The 22,172-nt window shown below is 40.2% G+C and overlaps 1 protein-coding gene across 1 annotated transcript; it reads left to right on the top strand.

Annotated features, from left to right (window-relative positions):
• Positions 1 to 207: 207 nt before the first annotated feature.
• Positions 208 to 21,512, top strand: RAB38 (RAB38, member RAS oncogene family). Its single transcript, XM_075492028.1, has 3 exons — positions 208 to 412; positions 8,302 to 8,582; positions 21,360 to 21,512. The coding sequence occupies exons 1-3, from the start codon at positions 208 to 210 to the stop codon at positions 21,510 to 21,512; spliced, it is 639 nt and encodes a 212-aa protein (XP_075348143.1).
• Positions 21,513 to 22,172: the final 660 nt, after the last annotated feature.

The raw sequence follows: 22,172 nt of genomic DNA on the forward strand, positions 1-22,172 counted from the left end.
TTCTTCCCCCAGTCCCTTGCTTACTTTATCTCCCAGCAGGGCTGCCTGCTGGAGCTGGTGATCCTGCTTCCGTACAAAGGGAAAGAGCCTCCACCTACCTTCTCTCCTTCCCTCCCCGGTTCCTCACTCTCTCCCCCTCGGGCTGGCAGGATTCCTCGGGCAGAGCATGCAATCAGTTTGCAGGGAGCAGCCGCAGCCACAGGAACGATGCAGAAGCACAATCAGAAGGAGCACCTCTACAAGCTGCTGGTGATCGGGGACCTGGGAGTGGGCAAAACCAGCATCATCAAACGTTATGTCCACCAGAACTTCTCCCCCCACTACCGGGCCACCATCGGGGTGGACTTTGCCTTGAAGGTGCTGAGCTGGGATGCTGAGACTGTGGTACGGCTGCAGCTCTGGGATATTGCGGGTGAGTACAGAGGAGAACCCTTTGCCCCATAACCTGTCCACAGACCATACCAAATATAGACCCAAATTAATTTGTACTGATCTTTAAGTTGGAAACTACCAGTGCCTATGCGGTGAGGGAGAGGAGGTTGAAGAGAGAAAACTTAAAGGGCAGAGTGACGTTTTGGAGTTCCCCTAAAGCCAGCAGACTCTCAAACAAGGGGCGTCAGAATGAAACCTGCCCTGCCTGATTTTCCTCCCAAGCCCTTAGACGTGTGTGGGGACATGGGCACCTCTCTCCAAATGCTCCAATTCTTCGCCCGCAGCTGCTGCTCTTCGGCTTCCCTCATTAGACTAACAGATCTCTGTGATGGGAGGGAGAGTAACAAGAATTTCCTGCTACATCTATTTAATTTGGTGGAAGAGATGAGGGATTCAATAAGATGGTTAAAATTATTTTTATAGTTTAAAAGATAAGGAAAAAGTATCACCTAGTTACTTTATCAAAATACCTTCCTTCTTCCTTTCCTTTCTCGCTCTTCTACCTTCCTTCCTTCAGCCCAATGAAATGTAAAAAACTTCTAACATGCTTTGAAAAGAGAAGTGTTTCTATTTGGCAATAATCCCGGTTGTTAAAAATGTATTTACTCATGTTTACTTGTCCTTATTCCAACATCAAGCAAAAAAAGATAATTTACTCTGTGCAGGAAGAAAAAGAATAAGGGAGTCCAGCTATGCATGCTTGCTTACATAATTAAAAAACCACAGAATTTGTCATTGTTGCTGTCAGTGCTTCAGATTTTTTATATTTGCCTTCCAATTAAAACCACAACTTTTTATTTTTGCCACCTCCATTACTAGGAATTAATCATTTTTATTCAGTCCACAAAATAAAAGTTTATCTTGATGACATATTTCACATGCTATAAGTAATCATTTTTCATTTAATATACGCAGGAATCCAAGTACAGCTATGACACAATAGCTTACAGCAAAAAGGAGGGCGTTTTAAAAACTCAATTAAATTAAGAAGTTACATTTGTTAAGTAGGGAATAGAGGTGAAAATTATATCAGCTGTTAGGCAACTGTGCCAGCCTGTGGCCTGAGCTGTGGGTTCAGTGATCTAGTCTGGAACGGTACCGAGTAAAACTAGTGAAACGAGGAAATTCTTGACATTCTTCTCGGCGGAGGGAGTGCCTTTCTTCTACACTTAGCTGCCTCATGTCTGAGCTCTGAATTTGGCACCAAGGCACTAAAACTTATGCAACAACACTGCTTTATCCGAAACATGCATAAACTCAGCTTTTTTACGCATCAGTATAGTCTTGTGGTTTTTATGATATTAAATACATCTATGCTCATTTTTCTTTATTAAAGGTTGGAATAATGGGGAAAGCATCGCTTTTATTGCTCACCAGTGACTGATTATAACCATAAATACATACACATCCAGCAAAACTTTGCTGCAAGAGAAAAGGCCTTTAATAGTAAATTCTGAATGCATCAGGGACTTAAAGAATGTATTTGCATGCCTTGTTTCAGAGATTTATTACACTACTAATCATGTGCTGGCGGATCATATGATGTAGCTTTCAGTCAGGCTGCAGAAGCAATTACACCAAGTTGTAGTACTGAATGACTAGCATGCTTTCTGAGTTATCACACATGACAGAGAGAATTACAGCATAGTACTAAATTTCATATGAATTGATCAATTCAAAGCATCTCTGTGAAGGTCAAGACAGTGGCCGGTAATAAAAAGAGTTGCTGTCTCATGTTAATGGCTTCTGTGTAAGGAGCTTTAGCTGTTGATGGCTACACGTAGAAAATAAGTTCTGCATTCAGAATCAGCGTGGGGCTGGCATAGAAGTTATCACAAATAAGGCATCTGGCTGGTGAGAAAAAAAGTTGTTTAAAAATGAAAGCAAAGTAAAACTGATTGGAAATATGGAGGGAATGGAAGTGTTTTATCCTGGCTGAGGCTGGTCATATATCACCACTTGCAAAACAGAAATATGCGAGGATAAGAGGGAGGAAAAGAAAATCTCTGGTCTCAGAACATCCTCTCTCTTTTGGCAGAATCTCTGTTACTAGGTCATGTTTATCTTTGGGGGTAAAGCAATAAATCTTCAGCCTCTAACCAAGCTGAAGGATAATGGCTTAGCATTTAGGACATCTTGAATTGAAGCAAATGTTGCAAATGTATCAATATATAAGTGTGTGTGTGTGTGTGTGTATCTCTATCTATATATCAGGTATCATTTTAGCTCTTACATCCTCTCCTCCCGCTCCATTATACAGCCAGTGAACTTACTACTAAGCATAATGTGTACTCCTCCGTGCACTTCACTGTGTGGATCAGTGGGTAGTAACTTATTTAACAATCTAGAAATAATTTTCTCAAAACTGTTTTGAGTAAAACTAGTGTCAAGCTTATCTACACTATTAGTAGGATTTACATACATGGTAACAACAGTGAATATTTACATACATGGTAACAAGTGACATACTCCAGCCGTGGTAGGACCAAGCAATTTACCCTTACAGACATAAGAAGAAAAAACAAATTTGGTTCATCTGATGCCATCTAATTTCATAGTTAAATGTAGTTCATGTTTCTGTAACATATTTTTCTGCATTCTTTAATTTGGTAAACAAGACTATAATAAGAGCTAATAGCTAAATGCTGAATCTGCCTTTATTTAGATGAGAGATAAACACTGAACAATAAGGATAACTAAGCATTAGGAAAAAATATTCAGGGATAAGGTAGGTTCTGCATCACATATTATTACTTTAAGACTTGGGTTTTTTTAACAGATAATATATTCCTGAAGCTATGGGTGTTAAACAGGAATTATTGGACAAAACTTCATGGTTTATGATGTTATGATATCTGTAACAACACACTGGTATTAAAATCTATGAATTCGTGTCTGATCCAGTGAAGTGCCTAAAGTTTCAAGTGCAAGTGACTGAATTTTCACTATTTTGTGTGGGAGGAGATATACATGGTAAAATTCTCCTTGTCTTTAATTTCTTCCCCACAGTTCCATTTTATTTCATTGAATGTCCCAAATTCTCGCATTTGGTGTTCCTGTCCCTCTTAAAGTGGGCCATCACCTTTACTGCTGTGTGATACATCTTTAAATCTTGCTCCTTAGTCAATTTTTTTTTGTTTCCTTATATTTTCTGCTGCCTCTGTTTGAGTGTCCTTTAAATTCATTAACAGATTGTTAGAAGGAAAGCTTTAAAGGAAACTCTTAATCAGATTTTGAACAAGGCTGCTGTGGTGGGGGTGGCCCTGCAGATGCAGGCTGGGACTGCTTTTGAAGAAACCAGCTATTGTAGACAGCAGATCCGGGTGTATTTGCTCTTTACTTCTCTGCAAGGCTGCTTTCAGTGCTACTGTCCATGTTTCGTGTCCATACAGCCCTGTCATTTCTCTGAAGACCGGTTTTAGCTGCAGATTTACTGCAGGGAGCAGCTCTGTGAGTGCAGCAGAGGGCAGAGAGCAGCACATCAGAGCCTTCCCCCCTCCCCTGCTACTTTTTCACAGCCGTGTCAGCATCACCATTATCCCTCCTGCTGCCTATGTGTGGGCTGGATTATTCATTGCTACCAAAAATATGTTGGTTTGCTTTTACAAGGCTGGATCTCATCTCATAAACAGCTGGTCCAATGCATTGAAGACATCCACAAACCACCAGTGGTGAAAGAACAGTTTCATTTCCTTTCCCTGCAACTTTCACCTTCGGAAACAGCAGTCTTTGCACAGATATAGGCAAATGTCTCTCCAGTTATAAAGTTTTTTAAGACTATTATGCTCCAGAAGGAGTAAACAGACTGTTCACTAATGCCAGGCACAGCATATCCTCAGTGGTTTAGGATTTTAGTGGCTGCTAAGCATGGCAGTACGTATGCATAAATAAGATAGTCATGGTGATTTCTAGGCTAATTTACCTTGAAATTACTGTTCTGCAAACACAAATAAGCCCCTCGCTGTGATAGTTTTATTTCAGTATAGATTTGTGGTGGGATCCATGGGCCTGATCCTGCTGCAGCCTGCTTTTCCATATTCTGGGGTGGTGAACACCATCTCAAGGCTGGGTGAAGTTTCAATCCATAAAGACAATGACTTGAATTCAAGGATGAAAATTCTGAAAGTTATTTTGAAGTGAAAGGTAAAAAATGTTTAAATCTTCTCCAAGATTTCCAGCTTCTCAATGTTGGCTAAAGGCCCTCTGTAAAGCACAGTGGTTCCCAGAAGCATTTGCCTCTTAGGATGAAGGATGGTGGCAAGAAGCAAAACCCATTGTAAAGCTGGGCATTAGGCAGTTTAAATCAATTTTTATCTTGCACTGAATTTCAGATACTGTGGGTGAGGTGGTGGAAATTATTGGAGTTTTAGCACTTCAGTTTTTATAAATTTATCAGAGATGATAGTGGTTAATGGCAAATGTAGATTTCTGTACAAGTCATGGTGGCAAATTTACATGGGGTGCATTTTGATAAACTATGAATATTCAGCTGTTGATTGCTTTAAGCCCATGAAATTATACCTTTCCCTAATGCAGAGGTGCCACTGAGATTAGGATAAATGTGCAAGCAGGTGCCATTCAGGCAGGGAGTCCTTCCCTTTAATGGAAATCTTGTTGCTTTGGCACCTTGTTCTCACTGGGTTCACTTCAAAGTGGGGAAGGATTCATCTGGTTTAACAATTAGACATCTTGTACTGAACCATTTGAGTATAAGCTACTCGCCCTGGGCTCACCAGGACATTGAGTGTGGAGATTAAATATCTCCATCATGAAGCTTATGTCACCACTCTTACGTGTCTATCCTTGCTGAGAAGATGCCCTCTAGGTATCTCTTCTCAGCCTCTGACTACAAAGGAACCCTAATCTTAGATACACCCAGTTAATTTTTTTTGGAACCTAAATTAGGGCTGATGAATTACAATGTAAAGCACTGTTTCAGTGGGCAAAGGGCATCAGACTCATGGGGTTTGATGCCAGATGCCAGTGACCTTGCAAGGGACACAGTAAAGTACAATGGGCCAGATCAAACAAACATTTCACAAGTTTCTGACCCTTCCAATGAAAAGCAAAACCCATCTTGCCCAGTCCCTCTTGCAATAAAGCAGATTCTAATGTTCAAGGCTCCCTGCGAGATACCACTGAATACCTAATGGTTGATCTGTTTTCTAGCCTAATTACTGCCTAAGCCATTGTGCTGCTGAAAACCTAAGGCCAGATTCTGACACCTTTAATACATCAAACAGTGCCTATTTTCATGAGTAATTCTGCTAAATGAAAAAGTTTTAGGAACCTCATCTATTAAGATGGGTATTTGTTCACGTAAGGGAGAATCTTTGGAAAAAAGAGTCCTCCTGGATCCTTAGACACAATATTTAGGTCTCCAAGCACAACGCAAACACTAGAGATCACTTTTTTCATAATGTAAATTAAATAAAAGTAAAGCCATTATGCAAATGACATAAAACGAAAAGTCTGTGCTTTACAAACCACCTCTTTTTCATTCAAAGTTGCATAATGTCTTTATGCCAAGTATGTTCATATATTAATTGCAACTGATGGGGAAAAAGACCACTTCAAAAAGGGTTTAGGCACTTTATTCAGCCAGCAGCTCCATTCTTTCTCTGTCTTTGAAGTGATTGATAATGGAAATTGGTGAGCTCTGTCCTCCTGCATAAAGCTGCTTTTACAAACGTGGTGGCTTTTCTGTGCAGTGAAAAAGCTAGGTATCTGCAAAAGCAGCTGGAAGCAGGAGGAGGAATCAGTATCATACCATTTGTCAGAACTTTGTGGGCCACTACTAGCCAAAAGATCACATCATAAGAGCCTTTTATTCCTCTAATAAGTTTGATTGTTTGTGTTGAATGATTTTATGCTGCAAATCAATAATTTAGTTCATGTTCTATGACAACATGTCCCACCTATCTTAGAGATCTGTGTCCCAATAAATATGTGTAAGGCCCAAGTTTAGCTGTTCTTACATCATCTACATCTCATCTACAGTGCAAGCATCTCAAGAACTTTGCATGAGAAGTATGAGGTATCACTGAAATGCAATATGCATCAAAACCTAATTGTATATGTTGCTGCTTGGCTCACTGCTAAGTTTCTAATCAGACCTTGACTTTTGTTTGAAGGCACCTTCTTGCAGACGAAAAAAAATTACTCAACAAGGAGATTATTGAACAGCACATGATTTAGCCATTCATCTGATTAGCCCACTGATAGGAATCATAAGACATTTTAATAAAGCATAGCCATAAGAAATTTCAATATGACCTCCTATTTCCCAGAAATGATATATTTCTATCTTGCTTTATCAATGGGATGCAGTGTTTGTTTAAGGTAAAAAACATCTAGCATGAATTTGGAGAAGACAGACATCCACTTTTGGTTTCTGTATCATGTGAATGTCTTTCTCCTTGCTGCAACAACTAGTGCATAAAACCAAAGGTAAACATCAAAAACAGATGAAGTTGACCCCATAAGTGCATTCAGTGCTATTTCCATTAAATGGAACTGCATGGTCTCGAAGTCCAGTAATCAGCACTCTTCAGTTCTCAACCCAGACTTACATTTGACAGCACAATTTCCATCAGATGAAACCTCCACAGGTAACCTTCCTAGGGTCAGAGGCAGACTGCTAATCTTCTTGTCTTCCTAACCTACTCAAAATTACACACATTGAGAAAATGAGTCTAGAAACAGGTTTCCATTGAATGTTGTCTATTTTCATAGCACCTTTTCTCAGCTATGGAAGGATATGGTTAAATACAAGAGTTGTCTTGCTTAAAGACTGCTGTTCTCATGAGATGTTTCAGGAATTTATAATTCTTCTTTTTCAGATCACAGCTCAGCAGTAGACATCAATGGAAATTCTATTTTTTCACTTCAAGAAAAATTCTGTGTAATTTATTTCCAATCTAGGAAACATTTTCTCAAAGTTCCCATGAAAACAGCGTATATATTAACAAGCCCACAGCTGATCAACATACCACATCCTGACATCAAGTGTATTAATTTTTACACTGTTAATCATATAAAATGATAGATATTTACAAATGGCCATGTTTGAATATAATAATATACTGTTAGCTCACAAAAATACTTTGAATACACAGAAAACACTTTGAATTCGGCAAAGAAAACCATGAAGCTTCTAAACAGATCTAGTGTGAAATGTCTCCTCCCAGATCTTTTCACTGGAGCAATCCAGCTCTTCATATTGCTGCTGCTGTGCTATTTCTTAGAACACTTTCAATGTTTGTAAGGCTTTAAATTCACCTTTCTCACCTCTGTGTTTTAGTTTGCCAGTAAAAGTAAGTTCATAATGACTCTAATGCCTGGTATGGCTCCAGAGCTTAATTATGTTACTGTTGATTGTTATCACTTGCATGAGAATAGGCAGGATCTTCTTCATGCATGAGCAGATCAGTTGTGTTAGGTGTTTTCCACAAAATACCATAGTATCAAGGAGCTTCCAGTCTGGTACCTAGATTTTTTGTGACTCCTGTTTAAAGTCCTATAACATACACCAAGACCCTTGGTACTGTCCACAGACCCAGAAATCTGGCATCTTAATAAGACTGTACACTGAAGTTCTTGCTTGTCAAAAAGTTATTAAATTTCCTTGAATGTTTGCTTTAAAACTCCTTTTTCATGCTATAATCTCTTGCATTTTCATTCAAAAGAGTCTAGCATGGTACTTATCATTATTTAGACAAAGAGCAGCTTTCCACAGACTTACAAAATGAAGTCCTACCTTCAGTAATGTTCTTTTAGAAAACCTGCATATGAAATATTGACCTACATTGGAAGCAGTGATTTTTACAAGGTGGTGTTTTTTTTCCCCTCTTACTTTCTTCATCACAGGTCAGGAAAGATTTGGAAACATGACCAGGGTATATTACAGAGAGGCCATGGGGGCATTTATTGTCTTTGATGTTACAAGACCTGCAACGTTTGAAGCAGTGACGAAATGGAAAGAAGATTTGGACTCTAAGTTGGTTCTTCCAAATGGCAAACCTGTGCCGACAGTCCTCTTAGCAAACAAATGCGACCAGGGAATAGATGTTCTTATGAACAACGGCATCAAGATGGATCAGTTCTGCAAAGAGAATGGGTTCGTGGGCTGGTTTGAAACATCAGCCAAGGTAATGTTTCCCTTTCTTTTTAAATGTTTCTCCAAGTACAGAGAAATTGGTTCCTAAAATAGTTCACTTGGTTGAAATGTGTACCTTGCAGAGCCCCTCTCTTGGTGGAATTAATTAAAGGTGAATTTGTAAATTAATATGTTTCCATTTCTTTTAGGCCTTTTATTGCAAAGTAAATTATATGCAATGTTCTGAAATGCAGCTGCTCTAATACGATAGGCCAGCAGTAAAGTCTGTAACTGGTCAACAGCTTACTGCGTAATAGCCTGAGGAGGAAGATTACCTTTGGCAAGGCACAAAAGCTACCTCTTATAAATGATATGAAGATATTTTTCATAATTCTTAACAGTGAATATTATCTCTAAATATTTTATAACCACTTTGCCTGAGAAATGCTGATTTGAGACAATAGCTTTACTGTGTTAGATTCCAGGAAAAAAGTCAGTCTATCGTAGCACTTGTATGATGCTTACTGTTATAAGCTCTCCTTTTCAAAAGCCTTTTCAAAAAGGTCACATATCTGGGGAGGAAGGAAAGATCAGTGGTCAAAGTGCCAAATGAGCTGCTCTGAGGTTCAATTCCTTGCCTTCATACAGATTTCCTGGGTGCCTACAAGAAAATGGAGATAAAAATCAGAAAGGGCACTGGGACTTTCAGAGTATAATGGCCCAAGGTACAGTGGACTCGTATATCAAATTGAGAGTTCTCAGATAATCTCAGTGCATGCAAGATTTGGAGAGCTGGCATGTGAAATATTGATTGAATCACAACAGCTCAATGCTTACTGTGTTTATTGTATTCTCCAATTATGAAAGCTGGTGTCATCATTAACAGCTCTGGGGAACGTTTGGATGTTTTAAAGTAAACAGTTTGGCTCTGCTTTGACCTAGATTGTTAGTAGACCGAAAGCCAAAATGCTACATTCAGTTGTTTGATTTCTTTTAACCACTTCATGAAAGTTACTTAAGAACCTTTGGAGTGTATACTTGTATTTTACTTTTCTGTCTTGACTCCTTCTTTAAGCATTAATATTTAAAAGAAGTCTCACTTGTAATCAGCAGAAGTAACAGCAGGTGACTAGCAGCATGTCCTAGTCTGCCTCATTGCATGAGCTCTGGGCTGAGAAGTCTTTGTGGTCAGTGTCTTTGCTTTCCTCCCAAATGGGTCTCAAAACTAGTCACTGTTTCTTCAAAATGCCATTTTTAGGGAGACATTTTGGTCTAGGTCATTGTGTAAATTATCTTGCTCTGTGAACAGGGTACTTCTCATTCCCGCATGTGCAGGACCTGGTTTGAATTCAGGTCTGTGGTTCTCTGCTGATTTGTGCTGTATGAGGCCACCAGAATCCAGTGTTCCTCTCTAGGCTAACTACACTTTTATTATGGACAGTGTCTAGTTCTGATTAAGAAAGAGGCCAAGATCTCTTATATCAGTTTCTTCGTGATAATTATGGCAGAAAACTAATTATTCTAGGAAAAAAAGAAAACCTAGAGAGCAAAGCATTTGGAATAGCAGCTACAAGAAGAAGATGTAGAGAAATGAGGGGATTAGTATAGGATAAATTATTAGTAGTTGTATAATCTGCCCCTTTTCAATATTCTATTAGGTGTCTAACTGTCTTTCAGGCCACAGATAACATGAAATATCTGGTTGTGAGTATTTGGGATCTAGTACACCAGTGATGTGTAACACTGTATATGGCTGTTTTCTTCAGAATTACTTTTTATTTATTTCTGACATGTATGTGAGTCTACATTTCCTGGGGACAAGAACCAATTCACTGAAAACTAAGACGTGAGGGCAAAACCATCACAGAAGTAATGTGGAGAGAAATAAATAACAGATTGTTTTAAAATGCCTGCATCTAAAAGACTTTCGAAGAGAACGAGAGGGAACAGGTTGGACTGCTGTTTAACGGATATGGGGCCATTTCATTGTTCTAGGTTTGGATCAGCAAAGTCATGCAGCTGGTCACTGCTCTTTGGCCTATGAGAAAGGAATCTGTACCATGAATTCCATACATCAGTCTCCAGCAAGCACCTGTCCATCTCTTAAAAAGAACAACCACATTTATTGTGCCAAGGGCCATTGCAGGTCATGGCAGAGAATGAATGTCCAAACAATTTCAAAGGCTGCAGAAGGATTTTACCATGATGATGGAGCCAGTCTTGGGCAGAACTATGGAAGTGTAAAGGACAATTAAAGTTTTAAAAAGTCACAACAGAGGAAAATTCAGTCCAAGTTTTTCTAAGCCACATAGAATTAAGAGTTATTTTAAACAAAGGAAATATCTAGATTTTTCTTGCTTTATTTAACTCAGAAACTCAAGCAGTCCTCAGGTTATCAGTGCAATCATGTAAGAATAGAAAGAAATCCAGCTATGACAAGTCAAAAGCCATTATGAAGGGAGCAGTGAGAGTTGAGGACACATGACTGTGCTATCAGACTGTTCTCTGCTGCTATAGACTAAAGGCTAGGATCTGCTATTCTGCAGTCCCCAGCCCTGATTTGCACCCAGAGTTGGAGGCTCCTGACTTTAAAATGATGCAAAGAAGAATAGTTCCACTAAAGACGGTAGAATCATAACATTTAGGCTAAGTTAGATCAGAATAATTTCCCCACTTGGTCTAAGTTCTGAACTAAAAGATACGCATTTTTTTCTAAACAAAAGTTGTTATTACTACTATTTTAAAATATTGGATGTAACGTATCTGGTATTCTTTCAGCCTAGGTCATATTAAATAATTGAACTTGGATCTGGGGAAAAAACCCCAGCTATGGGGAAAAAAAGCTATGGTTGCTATAGAGAATAGAAACTCTTTTCTGAAGCAGAATAACACTGACAGAGAAGTCATCATATTGCAGCTAGCAGTTTTAGCAGTTCAAATAAGTAATAACTCTTTTTTGTGGTATCCTGGAATAATTAGATCTCCAGAGGTTTTCTGTAGACGTGCTTGGAAATGTTATAGCCTTCAGAGCAAACAGAATATGATTTATGCATTTCGGAAAAACAGAGGTGATTATTTATAAAAATACATCTTTTAGTTCTGGTTGCCTTGCAGAAAGTATCATGCTATATATGTACCTACCATATTTCAAGCTGTCAATGGTTTGAAATTTTTGTCTGTAGCACTGGCAGATTACACCAAAAAACACCACTGTATTATTCCCTGGTGCTGTTTTTCTTAAGTTAACAACTTCAGTATAAAACAATTGAGCCATCTAATGCATTCTCATGTATTAGTTTTGATTCTTACATTAACCTAAAGGAAATATTCAGCCTGTTCCAATCTTCTGCTGCCTACAGAGATAGAAGAACTTGTTCTGATAGTTAGCCATGTAAGAAGGGCCTTGTGGGGCAACAGCACAATGCCGTATAGTCATAAGTTACACATATTGCTACATATCCAGTGGAAAGACTGGTCTCTTTTACATATGGTTATTTGGTTTGTTCATATTGATTGCAGTCTAAAAGGCACATCCCCAGATAGTCACGAAATAACCCTTAATAGTAAATTCTTTAATAAATTTCATTACCACAACTGTTGTGAAAGATGCATTTTTTTAAAGGAAGGAAATTTCTTCTTCCTGTCACACATTTAATTATCCAGCATGTGGCCAGAGCAGCTGAGAGCTCCATTCACATTTCCAAGCCTTTAAACTGTTTTCTCCACCATTCCTAGTTCAAAGAGGTGAGCTTTTGACTTGGATTAGAAAAGCAGCAATTTCAAGCTTATTATCACTTTATAATGAAAACGGAATTTGTGCATCAAAACAGACAAATCAGGCAAAACTAAATGTGCTTGAAAATACCTACTTCAGAAATAACTTGAAATACCTTACAACTGACCATAGCTGTGCTGTGATTATTCCTGAGTTCCTCTTTTCCCTGCTGTAATTCCGCTGTCAGCAATACAGAATTAGGTGAAAAGACATTCACTTTTTGTCCAAATTGCCCAGAAAGGCTGGTAGCCATGCTTTTCAGATCCTTACCAAACTAGGCTAAGCACACAGTTCCTTGTCTGATGAGCATTGTGGCCTAGAGACTGAATGAGCACTGAGTTTCTGGGCTATATGGACACATCCGATTTGGACCAGGAAAAAGTTATAGAATCTTTCCTCCTCTAGGAAAGGTGGATAATATGTCCCTTCTCCAGCTTTTGTCTGAAAGGCAATCTACAGTGTGTCATAGTGCCCAAATGCTGGACTAGGAATCAGGAGTCCTCTTTGCCACTGATCTACCGGGTGACCTTCAGAAAGTCACTCTCTCCTCTGATCCAGCCTCTTCTTCCATAAAGCAAGGACAACAATTCTGCTTGTCTTACCAGTGAGCTCTGTGCATGAACCAAGCTCTACTATCCCTTGTTTAAATCACAAATTCTTCAATTCTTCTGACTGGACAATTAGTATGAAAGTTGAAAAAAACAAGCTGTACTGTAGACTGCAGAGGAACAGGATATGTGTTTTTGAGTTCCATAAAGACAAACGAGGTTTGGACATGTATTTGAATTAGGCTGACACACTACAGCTAATCTGCTGATCTGGTAACTGAAACCAAAGCAATCCATTTGAGACTGTCGGATCCAGTTAGGGATGTGTAGCTCCCTACATTGCCTTTTTAATTCACTCAAAAAAAAGTCTAACCGATCTCACCACACAGAGCTTTAGAAAATATTTCAGCCTAAGGCAGACACCTAAGGCAGAAACTTTCAGTTCAGATATACAGTCACTCTGTGCAGAATCCTCTGCAGAGTTGGTTTCCTGTGGCTAAAAGAAGAGGAGTTGCTTCTGATCATCCTACAAGTATTAGAGCTGTCCTATAGCTCTCTGGATCACTTTTATGAAACATGTTACTTACTGCTGGCCAAAAGCTGTGAATTCACAGAATCACAGAATTGCGGGTGGAAGGGACCTCTGGAGGTCATTTAGTCAACAATTTTGTTGCCGAATATCCAATCAGCTCTAAGAAGTCAATTACAGAAATTATCTTGTTCTCAGGGTTGCAGTCACAGCAGTTCACATCCATGAATTTCATGTTCATGCATCCAGATGGCTTTTAACTTGTATGCTTGTGTTTTCCTAGAAACACAACCACAGCAGTACAGCACATCTTAATCAGGCTCTGCTGCCAGCAGTTTCCAAGGGACCCCTGCTAAGGGAGCATGTGGAGCCATTCCCTCAGATTCCTTGCTCCAGGGGAGTGCAGGTTAAAATATTTTGAAAGTCATATCCCTGCTCCTGGATTTTAGTGCAATATAGAAATAAAATGTGGAAACTATGTGATTCTCACTAGGTTCCCATCTAATACCTGAATATTTCAGAATTTGTAAATGTTTACATAAGGGAAGTTGATTTCCTTTAACTCCAGTAACAGAGTCTAAGGTCATGTCTCCAAGCAGTGCTGGCTTAGACCTTCCCAAGTGCCCATCTTAGGTAGCTATGCCTGCATACACATTGTTGTTTACCCTGACTTTCAAGGTAAGACTCAGAAGCATCAGATTCAGTCAGAGAAAGAAACTACCCAAATGTAGAAAGGGAGCAGTTTTATACCAGAAAACAACCAGACAGACAAATCTAAGATATCTGCATGGCAAAGAAAAAAAGTTTCATTTGGAAGTGAGACAGGCCTATAAAACTAGCAAAGGCCTTTTTTCTTCTGTAAAAAGCTAAGAGCCAGTCTAGTCTGAGGGGATTTATTTCGTATATTAAAATGGAATGCTCTAAATGTTAATGTTCTGCATCTACATTAGAGCTGACAGGTAAGGGGGAAGGCAATCCAGAATGCAAAGAAGCTTGCTGAGCTTATGTACTGCTTTGAGACACATTCAATAAAGTATTTATTTTCTCTCCAGTTGATTGTTGCATTACAAGACTATGATATTATTTCCCATAGCAATAGGTTCAAAGGTTTTAAATCATGCAACTCTACTTACCTGCCTCAAGTTGCTATCCTTTCCCTAAAACTGTCCTTTGAAAACATACATTTGAAGGAGATCGATCTACAAAGAAAACTAATTTAGTTTGTGTCTTCCAGTGTTCCTTTCTGGTTTTCAGAGATTGCTCAGACTTATTTTCTTTGCCTTGCTTTGTTTGGTACTAAAATAGAGAGTAGCATGTGCTGATTTTCACTTTTGCATTCCTGCTTGATGAGGTCAAGAGAAAGACCAACTCAGGTAGTCAGACATCATCACAGGAGCTGGGTTCAGCTCCTTGCTCTGGCAGACGTTGGCAGGCTGATGCAGCATAAATCACTTAGGACTGGATTCATAACTTAGTTCTTGCATCACTGACTGTGACAGTGTCTTTCAGGTGCTGGGGCTTACTGAGGCACGAAAGTCACAGAAATGGGTTAGGCATCTCAGGGGACAGGGCAAGGGGATATGCCCAGGAAAGGATTTCATAAAAGCTAGCATGCTAAATCAGGATGTCAGTGTGAGAAGTAAAGGAAAAGCAGGAAGAGAGGACTAATAGCAACAAAGGCAACATAATATGAGTAAGATCCTTCCTTTTTGGTCTTGCAGTAAAAACTCTCACACAAGCCTTGGGAAAGAAAGGTGTTGCGTTCCTCCCTTATCATGAGAAGACTTCAGACTATGCCATCTCCCACTTTCCAACTAGCCACCATGTGCTGGAACAGGTTTCATGCAGTTTCCTCTGTCTGGGGCTCTGCTTTTTCTCCATTTGATGAACGGCCATAGCAGCACTTCTCTGTCACAGAAAGGTGCTGTGAAGATAAGCACATCAAAGATGCAGTGCTGAGTAATAGCAGCCTTAAATGTAGTATAGGTAAACAGACCTTCCCCAGTGTTTGGAGAACTGTGAAGATAAAAGTGCCCTCAGAGCAGGCTGGAAAACAAGCTACAGCACTACAGGTGCATCTTGTACCATATCAAGAGCTAGATAACCCCTGAACATCTTGATGTTCAGAAGTGGCTCCACCAAGGAGGCAGAGTAGGCCCCTCAGTATGACCTAAAGAATTTGCTCAGAACATGAAAGGAAGTTAGTAAAACCAAAAAAATAGAGAAGAGAAGAGAAGAGAAGAGAAGAGAAGAGAAGAGAAGAGAAGAGAAGAGAAGAGAAGAGAAGAGAAGAGAAGAGAAGAGAAGAGAAGAGAAGAGAAGAGAAGAGAAGAGGCAGGGCAAGGCAGGAAAGGAAAGGGAAAGGGAAAGGGAAAGGGGAAGGTGAAGGGGAAGGGGAAGGGGAAAGGGAAAGGGAAAGGGAAAGGGGAAAGGGAAAGGGAAAGGGAAAGGGAAAGGGAAAGGGAAAGGGAAAGGGAAAGGGAAAGGAAAAGGGAAAGGGAAAGGGAAAGGGAAGGGAAGGGAAGGGAAGGGAAGGGAAGGGAAGGGAAGGGAAGGGAAGGGAAGGGAAGGGAAGGGAAGGGAAGGGAAGGGAAGGGAAGGGAAGGGAAGGGAAGGGAAGGGAAGGGAAGGGAAGGGAAGGGAAGGGAAGGGAAGGGAAGGGAAGAGAAGGGAAGGGAAGGGAAGGGAAGGGAAGGAGAAAGAAAAAAGTCTGAACTGCAGCAATCATCCCAATTCCTGTGGTGTTTTGTGTTAAACAAAAGCCATAAGGGAGATGACAGTTAAGGCATTTCAACATAGAGACCCACTGAAAGACATTATTTCACTCTATTGTCTGACCTATATTTTCTTTCTTTTTTGAAACATAATTAATTTTATTTTTAGGCATAATTGGGGCTGTTTCCATGTTTCAGTACAATTAGTAGGGTGTCTGTGATTCTCTGTCCAATCTTATGCTCTGATTGTTGGTTTCTTTGTATTTGTTGGGTGGATTTTTACCTGCTCCTTTTTCTCTGCCCTTCCCTAGATTGCCTTTCAACACCTTCTGCTCTCTAAAATTACCAGGTCTCTGGGTGTCTGTGTTTGGATAGCAGATCACCTTCTACTGTCTGCAGCTGCTTCGCTGCCTAGCAGAATATTGATTTTTTTTTTTTTTTTTGCAAAACACACTGTAGGAGGAGAGGTGCAGAAATCAATATTTCATTAGACAGACCAGAATACAGCCATGTCTGATCCACAGACCTGGGACACAGAGTAGACACTGTAGGATTAGTGTTGTAACAAAAGGCAACAGTAGCATCAGAAAGGAAGTGGTCAAGGCACAGAGCTGGACAGCAGGAGTTGCTTTGTTGGCATGAGCACAGGCTCCTTGCAGCGAGTGACTTACTTAACATGTCGCTTCTCATCCGTACCACGTACCAGTTGTCATCTGAACCATGGGAGAAGGCTGGAGCTAGACACAAGTTCAAAAACAGCTGTGCTGCCTGCCGGGGTCACCCTGCCTCTCTTGCTCCCTTTGTATCCCAGCAGAAATTTTCATCCGCACAGCTTAGGCAGCTCTTATACATGTTCAGGATACGAAAATGCTTCTCTGATCTAACTCGCATTATGGACAGGACTCTTTATTCCTTTCTTCTCATACAGAACAAAAGGCAGAATTTTAATGGCATAGGTGCAAATGCTTTGAATAGTGAATCCTTGCAAACCAGCACATTTTGCTTGAAGAAGTAAGAGGTCAGTCACAAACTTCAGCAGGGGCATCTGAATGGATGGTGCCCTGGTAGAGAGGAAGGTGGGCATGGACTTAAACTAGAAGCCTTTTCACAGAATCACATAATCACAGAATCGTATAGGTTGGAAAAGACCCTTAAGATCATCAAGTCCAACCGTAAACCTAACACTACCAAGACCACCACTACACCATGTCCCTAAGCACCTCATCCAAACGTCCTTTAAATACCTCCAGGGATGGCGACTCAACCACTTCCCTGGGCAGCCTGTTCCAATGCTTGATAACCCTTTCAGTGAAGAAAAATTTCCTAATATCCAGTCTAAACCTCCCCTGGCGCAACTTGAGGCCATTTCCTCTTGTCCTAATGCTTGTTACTTGGGAGAAGAGACCGACCCCCACCTCTCTACAACCTCCTTTCAGGTAGTTGTAGAGAGCGAGAAGGTCTCCCCTCAGCCTCCTTTTCTCCAGGCTAAACAATCCCAGCTCCCTCAGCTGCTCCTCATCAGACTTCTGCTCCAGACCCTTCACCAGCTTCGTTGCCCTTCTCTGGACTCGCTCCAGCACCTCAATGTCTCTCTTGTAGTGGGAGGCCCAAAACTGAACACAGGATTCGAGGTGCGGCCTCACCAGTGCCGAGTACAGGGGCACGATCACTTCCCTAGTCCTGCTGGCCACGCTATTTCTGATACAAGCCAGGATGCCATTGGCTTTCTCGGCCACCTGGGCACACTGCTGGCTCATATTCAGGTGGCTGTCAACCAACACCCCCAGGGCCTTTTCCACCGCGCAGCTTTCCAGCCACTCTTCCCCAAGCCTGTAGCGTTGCATGGGGTTGCTGTGGCCCAAGTGCAGGACCTTGCACTTGGCCTTGTTGAACCTCATACAATTGACCTCGGCCCATTGATCCAGCCTGTCCAGGTCCCTCTGCAGAGCCTTCCTCCCCTCAAGCAGATCAACACTCCCACACAACTTGGTGTCATCTGCAAACTTACTGAGGGTGCACTTGATCCCTTCGTCCAGATCATTGATAAAGATGTTAAACAGAACTGGCCCCAACACAGAGCCCTGGGGAACACCGCTTGTGACCGGCCACCAACTGGATTTAACTCCATTCACCACCACTCTTTGGGCCCAGCCATCCAGCCAGTTCTTTACCCAGCGAAGAGTACACCTGTCCAAGCCATGAGCAGCCAGTTTCTCCAGGAGAATGCTGTGGGAAACCGTGTCAAAGGCTTTACTGAAGTCCAGATAGACAACATCCACAGCCTTTCCCTCATCCACTAGGCGGGTCACCTTGTCATAGAAGGAGATCAGGTTGGTCAAGCAGGACCTGCCTTTCCTACACCCATGCTGGCTGGGCTTGATCCCTTGGTTATCCTCTGCATGCCATGTGATGGCACTCAAGATGATCTGCTCCATCAGCTTCCCCGGTACCGAGGTCAGGCTGACAGGCCTGTAGTTCCCCGCGTCCTCCTTCCGGCCCTTCTTGAAGATTGGTGTCACATTGGCTAATCTCCAGTCAGCTGGGACCTCCCCAGTTAGCCAGGACTGCTGGTAAATGATGGAAAGGGGCTTGGTGAGCACATCTGCCAGTTCCTTCAGTACTCTCGGGTGGATCTCATCAGGTGTTTCACAGTCAATGTGAAATCTTATCACATTTTCAAGTGGAATGGCCAGAGCCAGGGATGATCTCTATCTGTATCTAATCCCACTTTACAGATATTCAGTAGATCTGGGCAGACACTTTCCAGGAAAACAGCAAACTCAACCCAAAATGCAATTAATAATGTAATAAGGAATATGGGTCAAATTTGTTAAATCATTTAATTGAGAAGGAGAAAGAGCAATGCAGAAAAAGAGAAGCTTTTGATTTTTATATTGCCAAAACTCAATATTTTGACTTTTTATGTCAAAACAATACTTGAATGTTCAAATTGGCTTTGTTCCCCCAAAAAGCTATAGAAGTTTAAAATTAGGTTTAATAATCCAATTTCACTTTGGTTTGAGTTCTGGTTGAAGTAAAGCAGCATTGTTTTTCCCTTCTGAATTTTTAGGCTCAGGTCTGGCACATGGACCTCCATCCATCACCAGTAGGGATGAGGGATGTCCACCTATACCCGTTTTATGCTTTTGTAGGCTTGGGTTCCTTCTCCCTTTCCCACTCTTACAAAATGCTGATCTTAAGCCTCTGACAAAGAGGGTTTCTGTTAATACATCTGAACATTAATCAATTTGGGCACAATCTCAGATAGTCAGTAAGACATTATTGAAAAAATGCATGCTGCCATCCCAAGAGAGAAGCAGCACATGGGTAAATGAAATGCATATCAGTCCATTAATAAAGGCAAAAGATTTTTACATGTGTGTTTTCTGCATTTAACAATCCTGTTTTGTCTTCAGCTTTCTAAGCAGTACTGAGAGATATTTTTTATTGTCTATTTTTTCTCATAAAATTTCACAGTGTTCTGAAAAAGACTTTTGGTGCATGCTTGAGGAATTTGCTTGTCTGGTCTGAGAAAGCCATGTGATGCAGTAACGTTTTAACATCTCAGTACAGAGCTGATTCCCAGCTCTGTATTACTTTCTAGGGGTTAGTATGTAAATAACTTGTCTAAAGATTTGGGTTTTTACAACCAACTGATATTCTTTACAGGTCAATTTTCAGATATTTAAGTTCACTTGTGTAGTTGAAGAAACCTGTGAAATCTTGGCACTAATTAACATCTTCAGTTAGATTCCCAGATTTCAGCTCTTTACTGTGGTGCAAAGGGATGGTCAACGAAGTCTGTGGAGCTTTGCTGTTGATTTCAAGGGGATTAGAAATCAGCCTCACTGAATCCATTACTTTAGCTTTTGATCTTCATGTAATTGTACCATCTCTACTGAAACACACATGTGTACTTTGGTTTCTTTCTTTTATACGTCAGCTTCATACTTAAACATCTCATCTGAATTTTTTTGAACATATGCATGCAAGAAGAATGTTTCACATGTTAAATTTTACAGGTTATTTTATTAATGATGCTGAATTGATGCTGAGCATTTGCTGAAGGTAGACTTCATGGCATTGTGTGCATGGGTGTTTATGGTCTGAGTACAACAGGCTCCAGATTCAGCTTGGAAACCTGAGTCAGTCTTAGATTGCAAATAAACCCACAATTTTTATGGGTCAAGAGGAGTATGTGCATATACGTAAATATATACATATATATTTGTATGCATTTCTATATGTGTGTATGTGGGTGTGTAATATGATTTCCCAGAAGAATGAAGCTACAGTGAGGTTTCTATCTCCTGTCATATAAAATAAGTAATCAATGCCAATAGTTAGAGTAGAAGAGTGTCATTTATGCCAGAAAGCCTGACTTTTCATTCCAAGCATACCAGTGGCTGTCATTAAAAAAAATCCTTACTCAGTATTACTGCTTATTTTATATGCTGGGCTGAGCTGTGTCTCACTGATCAGGCTGTTTCAGCTTTGCTTATTCTACAAACAGAGTGAGGGTTGCTGCAAGTTAAAAATGCTGTTGAAATAAGGCACATGTAGAAAAAGACATGCTTTGCCTTTTGTTCTAAACTCCTAGAGTGAGGATTTCTGTCTTACAAATGAAACCAATGGTGATTTAGCTCTTCTGAAGCAGTACATTGGAGATAACTCAGCCTCAACAAAAATTAAGTGAGGACTCTGGATGATACAGACCTTTTTTTACTGGTTTGTGAATAACTTGAGATTGTATCATTTATTCAATGAATCTGGTTCATCACAGGTTTCTTTGTGAGCATTGTATACAGAAATCTTCCTGAAACTGTGGAAAAGGCTTTAAAAAATAAATGCTATTGATGGCTGTAGTTGCTGATAGGTAATTAATAATTTGAAAATCAGAGTAACCATTATTCAGGCAGTAAAATATGGATTTTGGAGCATTACTTCAGGCATCTGTCTTTAACATCCCTCTGGCATTTGTTTGTTTAGTTTATTGAAGCAGTCAAATCACCAAGAGTTTGGGGTAATTTAAAGTGAGCTCTGTGTATAATTTAAAGGAGATATTAATCATAATATACAAAAAACCTAACTAACTTGAAAACTACGGTAAGCATGATCTAATACAGTCAATTTTTAAAAGCTGTTTATTAAGGAAAGTAAACTTTTGATGTTGCCTAGAGAAAAATTTAATTATGCACAGGAAATATGCAGCATGGTGTAATTAATATTGACTAATCAACCTCTCTTTCTCTTTCACTTGCAGGAAAATATAAACATCAATGAAGCTTCCAGATGCTTGGTGAAACACATAATTGCTAATGAGAGTGATCCAGTTCAGTCTATTGAACCAGATATTATAAAACCACACTTGAATTCCTCCAAGATTGTCAGTTGTTCAGCTTGCTTTAAATCCTAAGAGACTTCCAGACTATTACAAGAGCTGAACAACTATGATTCACAATGTATACTTTATCCAACGTACCCACTCTGCCCAGATTGTCCATAAGCAGATTGCCATTTTCTCAAAAATATACTTAACTTTTCCATAATTTTGACAGCTAAAATTTATTATGAGCTGTTCATTGATAGCAACTATTCAAAACTGTCTTTGGCTACTGGTCAAATAAGACTCATGGTGATGGCTGTGTTTTCCCAGTTGGGTAGCACCAACAGTGATATCAAAACCTATTTCTTTGCAATGTGGTTTCTGAAAGCTCATATTTGTGATGTGACTGCAGTAATACTCTACTTGATCATTGGTCCTCCAGCCCATCTTCTCAATACCCTGACCAGGCAACCATCACCATTATACATTTTCGTCACCCCTCACACTTGAACAATCTTGTTTCATATGAGAAAGATGATAACAATGAAAATATAGCTGTTCAGAAAGAGGCAACAAAAATGTTCACAATGAAATATTCCCATTGCAAGTTCAGTCTCCTGAATGAAGTGGCAGGATTGAACATAGGGTCATAGAATCATAGAATAGTTTGGGTTGGAAGGGACATTTAAAAGTCATGTAGTCCAACCCCCCTGCAAGAGCAAGGACATCTTCAACTAGCTCAGGTTGCTC

The sequence above is a fragment of the Mycteria americana genome, chromosome 1 (assembly GCF_035582795.1).
Source record: "Mycteria americana isolate JAX WOST 10 ecotype Jacksonville Zoo and Gardens chromosome 1, USCA_MyAme_1.0, whole genome shotgun sequence".
Lineage (NCBI taxonomy): Eukaryota > Metazoa > Chordata > Aves > Ciconiiformes > Ciconiidae > Mycteria > Mycteria americana.